At 31.4% G+C, this 10,652-nt stretch overlaps 2 protein-coding genes across 2 annotated transcripts; both read left to right on the top strand.

Moving 5' to 3' along the window:
• Positions 1 to 3,136: 3,136 nt before the first annotated feature.
• Positions 3,137 to 3,971, top strand: HELRODRAFT_167896 (hypothetical protein; the record flags this gene model as incomplete). The annotated part of the gene is made up of 3 exons (XM_009013618.1): positions 3,137 to 3,373; positions 3,460 to 3,771; positions 3,855 to 3,971. 3 exons carry the CDS (start codon positions 3,137 to 3,139, stop codon positions 3,969 to 3,971), a joined length of 666 nt encoding a protein of 221 aa, XP_009011866.1.
• Positions 3,972 to 7,167: 3,196 nt separating this feature from the next.
• On the top strand, positions 7,168 to 7,548 carry HELRODRAFT_72732 (hypothetical protein; the record flags this gene model as incomplete). The annotated part of the gene is made up of 1 exon (XM_009013617.1): positions 7,168 to 7,548. A coding segment is annotated over one exon (381 nt), but the record flags the coding sequence as incomplete, so codon positions are not given.
• Positions 7,549 to 10,652: the final 3,104 nt, after the last annotated feature.

The following is a 10,652-nucleotide window of genomic DNA, read 5'->3' as shown; positions in this document are numbered from 1 at the left end:
TTTTCTGTATAACCTCTCTTTACTTTCTATTAATATGGTCCAACAAAGAAAACACATGATTCATATTTCCAGAATTATACGAGGATTCTCTTGCTGTTGTTACTGTCGCTAATATATCACCGAGATATTATCAATTTGTTACCATTATATTATCAATATGTTATCATCATATTATCATTATGTCATCAGCGTTTAGAAATAATCATTGTTATCATTATCATTGTAATCTTCCCTTTGTCATATCATTTCATCATCTTCATCACCGAGTAATTCAAATTACTTACAAATTATCATCATCTAGTAATTTTTTCAAGTCCGCTACTCAATTCACTGCTTGTCATCTGTTCATCATGTCATCATTACATCATAAGTAGCCCACAGGGCGGTGATCACAAGCACCGTTAACGCGGCAGTGGTCAGCATGTTTCATTAGCAGTATTGGTCATCGTGTGTTGTGTGGAGTGGAGTGGAGGTTACATGGCAGATGTTCTTTATTGCACACTTTATAACATACGATTTCACAAGCTTTAGTGCACAATTCTTGCCATGCCGCCTTCTTTCTCTACCTCGTTTTTTACGACGGGCTTTCTTCTTTTTTCTATTTTTCAATCGCCTGTTTATTCCAGATAAATGTGGCACATCGGTTTGCAATTGCATAAATGTGATTAAATAAGTAAATAAAAATAAACAAAGATGCCTATAAAATGAATAAAAATATGAGATTGTAGTTGATGAAATCTGCAGAAATTTTAATGTCGAAATATTTTTGTTACATTCTTCAATTAGTTTAACAAGTCTTTAATTATTTTAATCTAGTTGGTTGAAATTATCGTAAAACGTATTTATAACATTTTGGATATATTGACTCCAATACAGTCTCCAATTTGAAGAGTTCTTTTTTATACTCAAGTCCATAGGAACATTTGATTTTTTTGTTGCTGTTAACATTATCTTTGCATGCACGTAATGGAAGCCAACAACTCTTAAAAGATTAATTGCTAGGTTGACTTTTTCCACTATCAATTTTTCCTGGTGTAACATGAAATGATTAAAAAATTCATTTTTGCAGATTAGAGTTTTTTTAAATTGATAGATTATTTTTCGCGCTAATATATTTGTTGAGAGAAATTAAAAAGTGTGGCTTTGTATGTATGTTGATAAGTGTTGATGCTGTCTTGTCGCTGGAGAAAAAATAATAATCAGCTGCTGATTGGGTGAATTATAATTGTTCATTCAACTTTTCTAAAAGTTTTGCAAACAAATGAGTGGTGTTCAAAATAATTTCAACGATTTTGATTAAAGGACAATTTTATGATCTCTTTAAAAATGTTGTCGTTTTTTTTCGTTCCGCTGTTGATGTAAAATGTTAAACTAACACCATTTCATCATTTTGTTAATTTTTCAAACGTTTTTCCCCTATTTGTCAGTTGTTAATGTTACGTCATGATTTTCTAATCATTTTGTCATTTGTCATCGTTTAATCATTTAGTTTTTATCTTTCCATGACTCCGTAATCGTTCATTTCTTACATGTCGTGTTTGGAAATTTTCTATTAACATCTACTGACAAGCGATAAACCGCAATTTTTTTTTTTATTATGTCAGTTTATAATAAAATATGCTTTACCATAACCAAGCAACTTTGAATTAACTTTTTACTTTAATTTGTTTACAAGTTAAAAGTATTTATTTATAACTAGAAATAATAAGTTGAAAAATTACAATTTATATAAGTGTTAATTTTGATATGTTGGAAAGAAACATCTTCCAAATATGTAACTGCACCGAGAGGGAAAACAAAAAGCTGACAAAATAATTTTGTAGCATGTGTGTGAAAATGGAAGAATGTCGTTGAACACGCACGAGCGGAATTAATAATTGATTAGTTTACGTAGACGACGTGCAAAGTTATTCATCATGGAAAAAATTTTCGCGAATGGAATGCAGGGAAAAAAAATTCATTACCATCAACGTACACTCCAATTGTCGTCGAAATGCACACATCAGCAGCAAATTATGCATACACACAAAAGTTTGCTCGTTTCAAAAAATTTACAATTTTGTTCTCGTTACAGTTTTTGTAACAGCTATTTGTGGAATGTGTTTATTCATCATTCTCCATCATACATAACAAAATGTGCAGGTACGTGTGTGCGTGCGTGTGCGTGCAATTTTATGCCTGTTTGTATGTTTATATCATCTATTATTCCTATTATATATATATATATATATATATATATATATATATACTGGTAAAAGACTATAATTAATGCAGTTATTTATGAAATCTTCCGAGTTTCTAGCGTTGAATAGTTTTTTTTATTCTATTTCACAACAATTTTAATTTCTATTTATTAAAGTGCTGGGTTATACATATTCTTTATATAAACTGCAACAAGTGCTGAAGATGATTGAAAAATCGAAATAGGTCCTATGTACTAGAGAATGAATTTTGAAAACTGTATATTATTCTAACTTTAATAAAATAAATAATGGAGAGAAGAATTTGGTTAGAAATATTGAGAAACGTAATAAAGAAACTATCATGAATTTCTGCATTAATTATGGTCTTTTACTAGCATATATATATATTATATATATATATAATATTATATATGGTCGACTAAAAACGACTTATATATAATGATATATATAAACGACTTAAAACATATACTTGTTTGATAACCATCTCAAGATATTGAGGTGTTTTAGCAATGAGAATTTAGAATGAGAATTCTAAATTATAATTGGCGCTATATAAATACCAACAACAATAATATATAACATATATTTTATATATAATATATATTGTATATATCATAAATATTATATATATATAATGTGTATGTATAATGTATATGGTTTTTGTTATTGACGTACGACGTAGCACGTTGTTTTTGGCTCACGCTTATTTCGTATTTTTCCGTGTTAATAATTGTTTTCGTTGCAAATTATATATTTTTGCATCGTTTTGTTGTCTAGAATTTGATGTTTTAAAATTCTTAGTTTCGTTATCTTAATTACAACTAGAGGTACTAGAGGTTTGTTGCAAGTTTTACAGTTTTGCTAAAACAGTGAACAGTGAAGTTACTTCATTTCGGTCGCTCCTATGGGATTATTCCTCGTTTTAGCTAACTATGGCTGACGACAAGGTTAAAACAAAAAAAGGCAGAGCTTTAAAATCTGCTTTCTCTAATGTTGAATATTGGTTATGCAACATTAATTTTAATGCCAACTTGCCGGGAAATTTTAAAAACCTGAAATGCTTTTGTGAAGACTGCGTTAAACTTTTGGATGGATTTCGTTGTCTCATCCAACCTGTTATTGCTAAAAATGATATCAGTGATGAAATTCGTTCTGACATCAAAAAAATTGTCGGATGTCACAATTGCTCTCAGGGAATGATATCCATGATCTGAATCGCACAGTCAATTTGAACTTGCTGATTTTATGACAAAAGTTAAAAAGTCATGGTCGGGCATTGTCAAAAAGGGGTATTGACTCCGTTAGCAATGACCTCAAATATGTTCAGCGATTCCTTGATGTCGCTAATGACAACAAGGATCAAGAAAACAATATTGCTATTTTTCATCTTGCTGAGACTGATGGCAAGGATAAGAACACCGTTTTGTCGGTTGTTAATAAGCTGACCGGTGATTCTATAAAAGCTAATAATATCTTAAAAATTTACGGACAGGGTCGTAGAGTCGCTAGAGCTGATACTCCGCGTCCTGTCATTGTTAAATTTTTCAGTTTAGTTGTTAAAATGAAAGTTATGTTTACAATTTTGAATTTAAATCATTTAACGGAAATCATAGCAAGATCAGACTTAGTCATGATTTAACTTGCAATCAGAGCACTGAGCTACGCGGTCTTATTGCTGATGCTAAGTTTAAGGAAGCTGGCAATCAGCACTTTTTGTACCGGGTCAGGGGAGTGGCCGGTCGATGGAAGATCGTAAAACTTCCATAGACTCTTTTAAAATTTAGTTAAACTTTGTTTTACTCAACGTCAGGTCAATCCTATCTAGTCTGAATGACATTTAGGAACTGCTGTTTAGATATTTTTCTTTTGACAGAAACGTGGCATGGTTTTTCTGATGATCCATCTCTTCATTTGACCATGTCTTCAGGTTTCAATTTTTTTATGTTTTGCACATTCATAATCCTCCTTATGGGGGTCTAATTTGTTTTTTATAATAGTAGATTCAGGGCTAGAAAATTAGATTTTCCATTTTTCTCCATTTTTTAATTTAAAGTAGTAGAATTTACTCAAAAGCATAAAAAATTATTTTGGTATTTATAGACCTGGTTCTAAACTTGCCTCGCCATTGTTTTTTAGTGAATTGTCGTCTGTATCGGAACATATACTATATATAGTACTCTTGGCAATACTTTGATTAACGCTGACTCTTCAATGTTCACATTGAGAGAGCTAATGATGCATCTGCGTCAAGTTTATTTGACTGGTTTATGCATTTAAATTTATTACGAGAGTTGCCCCTAAATATTTATCTGACAGACTCACTCCTAAAACAATGCCACTGCTGAGTCAAACGTTCCTCTCTGACAGTCAGGTTTACTGTTTGTACCTGACACTAACTTAGCTATTGGTCGTTGAAATTTTTTCGTAATGGGTCCTGCTGTTTTGAATGGTTTGTCTAGGGATCTTCGTAATCTTGCTTTGTCTGTTATTATTTTGTAGAAGGTTAAAACACCGTCTTTTTGTCGAAGCTTACTCATTGCGTTGCTGTAATAAAGAGCTACGCAATGTACTTCTATAATAGTTAGCACCTCTGAAATTTTTTAAAAGAACGCTTGCAAACACACTAATAATAGTAGTAGTAATAATAATAATATGTGCGTGTGTGTCTGAATGTATGTTTGTGTGTATATGTGTGTGTGTATGCATGTGTAGCTAAAAGCAAGCGTTTTTTATCTGCAGACGTATTGAATGTGTGTAGATATACGACCGTGACTATTTCCTTAGATTATCAGGAGGTTTATATTTTTGGTGGGTTTCATTGAAAATAAGAACAACCATATCATATGAATTTGAATTTTGTTACTGTTATGAAAACCTGAAAATAATCGAAAAATAATAATTTCTTTGCTAATTTTTTATTTAATGTTTGAAAACAAAAATAAAAGCAATTTTTTAAAACCATCATTTGACAAGCAATCGATAAATTCAGTGCTGGCAAAGACAACAAATTAAATTTACGACTGGAAAGTATTTACAATTTTTTCCGATTTTCACTTGAAGTTTAACATGTAAAAATAGATTTGCAAAGTAACCAAAAAGATCAAAATAAAGCAATTAACAATCCAAGCAAATCGTAACATTTTCAAGGAATTACAAATTTTAAAAAATTAAAAAAAGTAGGAAAAATCTAAAATCATCATTGTCATTAAACATTGTTAATCAGTTGTTTAACACTAGCCTCCAAAATATTAATACTTCATTCATGAAATATTTGTCAAAATAACCTTGTTTTGTCTGTTCATTTTTTTCTAACGATAAAACCATTTAAAATAATATTTGTAAACATGTGTTTGAAATTTACACACACATATACACACAAGCGCACGCACACACAAACATTTTTGCAAACAACTTGAAGAAACCCTGTACTTGAACTAAGTAAATCAACGGCAGATCATTGCCTGCATTGCATTATTTTAACATGAGTTGTCATATGCCGCTTTTATATTTGTATTAATTATAACAATAAAATCATATTGTTAATTGCAATTATTATTATTATTATTACAACTAATATCTTAAAACGATTATTAATTGTTTGCCCGTACTGCCCATCGTACTTGATGAAACAGGTCGACAAATTCTCACTCCCTATACATATTCACGTATTTGCAATCAAACGATAGATATAACCCGTCACACGATTCTTGCAAACACAAGATAAAACGCCAAACATCACAAATTTGTAACTTTAATATTTATTTCAATCATTAGATGTGATTACAATTTCTAATAAGTATATGTAAAAAAATTAATAACAAAACCACAAATAATGAGCAAGTTGTCACTAGCGTAATAAATATGGTCCAGTAACCATATAATTCTCCACTCTCCTCTTACTACCTCCCGGCTCTTTGACCGTGTAATAATAAGACGGGCGCGGATGAGCGTTTGATTCCTAGTGACAAAGCAAACACGTCATTTTATTATTGAACCACCATGTTAACAATTTGTGTAAAAAGCGTGTTTGCATTTCAATTAACACACGAGTAGTTTTTCTTTAAAGTTTTCCAGGCAAATCGAGCACTCGCAGAAACCTCCCGTTTCAACAGGGCAGTATTTACATTCGCTAGTTTACAATCGTTTCAAAGTAGGAATCTTTGAAAAGAAATGTTGACTTATACATTTAAATTTTACCGTAATTTTTTTCGGAAAATTGAAAAAAATTTTCTGGATTTCTTTGTAGATATCAGATTGCTGGTTACTATCGAGAAGCGCCCGATCACACTGCTTCTTCGTTCTTCTTAACCGACCCTACCGTTAAAACGTGGTTTGTTATTTTCTCTATATCGTTGCTGACAGTAGAAAAAATTCTTGTTCTCAATCGTCCTTAAGAACTTCTTGTAAATTGATTTCTTCATTGAGGTTTTGCTCTCTGCAACACTATCTCTGTTATCCGAAATGGTTCGTTCGATAACACATGAATCCATCTTGAGATATTTTCAATCTCCACTTAATATATTTTATTCTGCACTAATTATGTATATAATACGCAGTCTGGAAAGATGCGAAGGCATTTATATTTATTTTAACAATGAATCGTAATTGTTAGAACCATAGATATAAATTTACATTGATGTCATAAATTTGAGAAAAAACTAAAAAAATGAACGAATTGGATTGAATTACAAAAAAAACTATTAAAAATGAAAAATGTATTTTTTAAATGATTTGATAAAAAGATTTGAATAAATTAAGTAGAAACATTAGCATATTGATCTCATTCAATATTATGCGTGTGAGCGTCTGTTTGTTATTCAGATATATACCCAATTTATAATCATTGCATAACTTTTGACCAATTAGTATCATATCGTACTTATAATTAAAAACCTTTTGAAAACATGTATTTATTTAAAAAATTATACCTATCATTAATCTTAAACAAACATTCCCAACAGGATTCTGGGCATTCGGGCTGGTGACGTGTACATTGTGGCAAATGTCAGATGTGACGATGTGCACCTCGTCCATCATGCACATGTGCATCATCTCCCTTGATAGGTACAAATGCATTAGAGACCCCATGTCCCTAAGAAACAGGTCCAAACGATCGGTGGCTTTTAGGATCGCTGCTGTCTGGATTTTCGCCATATCGATATCTTCGCCGCTCGCTCTTTTAGCAACATTCAGACCATTGGACATACTCAATTCAAAATCAGAATGTATTATATCAAATCCAAATTTTTTGGTCTACGGTTCGATTGCTGCATTTTTCTTACCGCTGGTCGTCATGTTATTAACATATTCACTTACAATTAGGTTGCTCAGTCAAAAAGCAAAAGAACTTGAAAAGAGTGGAGGTCTGCGAAGAACGGTTTCAAAGAGACGGTTGCAAACGAAACGATTGGAAACAACGATTAGACACGCCAACTCATTCAATTATGAATCCTCAAACAGATCGCAAACACCCAACACATTCAAACCCAACCACGTTTTGAAAAGATTTAGAACAGTCAGTAGCGACGAATATTATTCCAACAGTGATGATAGATTAATAAAAAATCAAGTAAAAACTGGAAGTTCAAATAATGTATCGATCATTGATCGTTGTGCCTGCGACGCAAACAGCCAAAAAACAAGCCTGGAGAGTCGTTGTAACTCCTTTGCTAACTTACCAAATGTAAATCTTACTTACTATTTAACTAACGGAGATATGAAAAAGCAGATGCACAAAGCTAACACAATAACGCTGCTAAGTAATGAGAATAAAAAATGTTACGAAATAAAATCAAGTCAAGTTCGAAAAAGTGTTGTTGAAACTGATGGTTATGCAAACAAAACAAGTATATGTAACAATAGTAGTGGCATGAATTACAACAATAGCCGTGACAACAGCAACGATGGTAGAGACAGCGCAAGCAGCCAATATACAAACAAAAAGCCTGCTAAAATAAAAATGATGAATATTTCAAAAGAAGCAGAGCACGACGAAAATATGAAGCAACTCAAATTAGGCGTCATTTCGTCATTGCCACCATCATTAGTCTTCACCACTTCAATGAACGGTTTGATAATTGAAAATACTAAAAATTATGAGAACAATGAAAAGGACATTGCGAAAAATAATTTATCTCATTCTTTGTCGAACCCAAGTTCTAATTTGAGTTTCAACGAGCAACCTTATTTGCAGTGGTATCGTAAGTACATCCATAAAAAAATTACAACAGAAACATCGGAAATGACGGATATAAAAATCATGCATCCACATCCCAGTCAACGTCACCATTATCGTGAACATTCATCTCCTCATACAAACAAGCGAAATAAACTCACCCGACAAAAGCAACATTCAACTCGTTCCCACGATTCCTCTGAATTCAATATATTTACACAAACCAGCAACAAAACCAGCATGACTAGTGCAAATACACAACAACCATTAAACAAAGCTTCTACGTTACGCAGCGAATACGCTAAGAAACATCTGGCTGTACGTAGAATCCATCAAGAAGAAGATGTTAATATCTCTGCTGGCAGCTCTTTTAATTTTAATGAACAGATTGGAAATAATTGCAACTGCCATGATTCTAAGTCACAAAGAGAAGGAACTAATTTCGATCAATCTAGCACCGAGGAAAACATTATTCACAGCTGCAACTACATCGTCAATAATGACGACGACGACAACAACAACAAAAAGTCAAAAAATTGTTTAACATTCAGAATCAGACTTCAATCATTCAATCGCTCATCAACGGCATCTGCCTCGTCGTCAACCACCACAAACTCTCGCTACTGCCGAAACACAAATAACATTCGCCAGCAGCAACAACATGGGAGTCGATTGTTGTTGAAAACGTTTAGCAGCAACAGCAGCAGTAAGAACAACGTCAGCAGCAACAGCACGTCAAAAACTGTCAACAACGAACGCAAAGCAGTCAAAGTTCTTGGTTTGATGTTTCTGATGTTTGTCGTCTGCTGGTTTGTTTTTTTTTGCGTCAACTTCGCCATGGGCGTCTGTCCTCAATGTAAATTTGATGAGAGCTTCTTCAAGTACGTACTCTGGTTGGGCTACACTTCGAGTCTCATCAATCCAATCATATACACGGTATTCAATCCTTCGTTTCGTTCTTCCTTCCTTCGCATTCTAACTCTCGGATATTGCGCGCCATGCGTCTGGACAAAATCGAAATTATGATGACTGCAAAATTATTTTCGACGATTTTGTCACTTTGAATTTTGTTGTAGTTAATGTCATGATTGGTTGTCATAATTGTCATTGGTATTAAATCAAATTATTTTATTTGTTCTTGTGAAACAAAAAATTATTTGACTTGAGTAATCAATTTTATTATCACGTCTTTATTGTGCGATAAAGTGTTTAACACACATCTGATATTACAATTTTTCGAAATAATGATTTACTAAATAATTGAAAGATATGACATTTTTCAAGAAAAACGACTACACTTGATAACATTAAGGAGAAGAATAAAATTCTAAACAATTCTCTCGTAATAAAATTTATTCATTTTTGTTATTTCACGTGTTGAAACGTTTGCAAACGGTGAAACGCAAAAATCTCTTAAAAATTATTCATTTAATTTTTTTTAATTTTTTTCATAAAATGATAATTGAACATGAAAATTTACATATTCATTCGAATCTTTCCAAAACAAACCTTACGAAATTCCATTAAAATTTTTATTTTACGCCGTAAATTTGACATTACCTAATGAGAGGTTTTAAAAATAAAAGAAATTATTAATTAGTTGTATTTTCATTCAATATTATTAAAATTTAAAGATTGAAATTAAAAACTAAATTTTATTGATAATTTATTTTTAGATATTCTGGGAAGTTGTTAATAAAAAAAATATAAAAAATTCACTTTCCTCTGACTTGATGGAATAATTGCCGTTTGTCCTTTCTTAATTGGCACTGACATTTTCTTATGCAACTTCGACGAAATATTTATTAATACATTAGTTCATATAATAATTATTGAATAAAATTTATATAGCCAAACTTTGAAAACATTATTTAACGTATTAATTTCAAACTCACAATTACAAATCATCTACCTGCGAATATATTTTATTTGCCCTGAATTTTGTGTTGAATTATTCATGCAAAATTGAACTCTAAATCTTTTCTTTAAAAATAATGTAAAATTTACAACATTGCATTTTAAAATAACAATTTAGTGATCGCAAATATTATTTTGATGGTTGCGTCAAATCTCACTTTTAGCCAAGTTGAAAAAATTAAATTTCTGAACAATGCATAGAGCAATAGGAATAACCAAAATTATATTTAATAGAATAATTTAAGGCATTTAAACTTTAGTTTCACCCAACTTACAGCTAATTTTATTTTAAAAAAATATTGTTTTAATACATTCTTTGTTAAAAAAAAGTTATAATCTGGTAAATAAATTTAGTT

Source organism: Helobdella robusta (genome assembly GCF_000326865.2).
Source record: "Helobdella robusta unplaced genomic scaffold HELROscaffold_12, whole genome shotgun sequence".
Taxonomy (NCBI): domain Eukaryota; kingdom Metazoa; phylum Annelida; class Clitellata; order Rhynchobdellida; family Glossiphoniidae; genus Helobdella; species Helobdella robusta.
The sequence above is the reverse complement of the archived record's forward strand: the minus strand, read 5'-3'. Positions and strand labels throughout refer to the sequence as shown.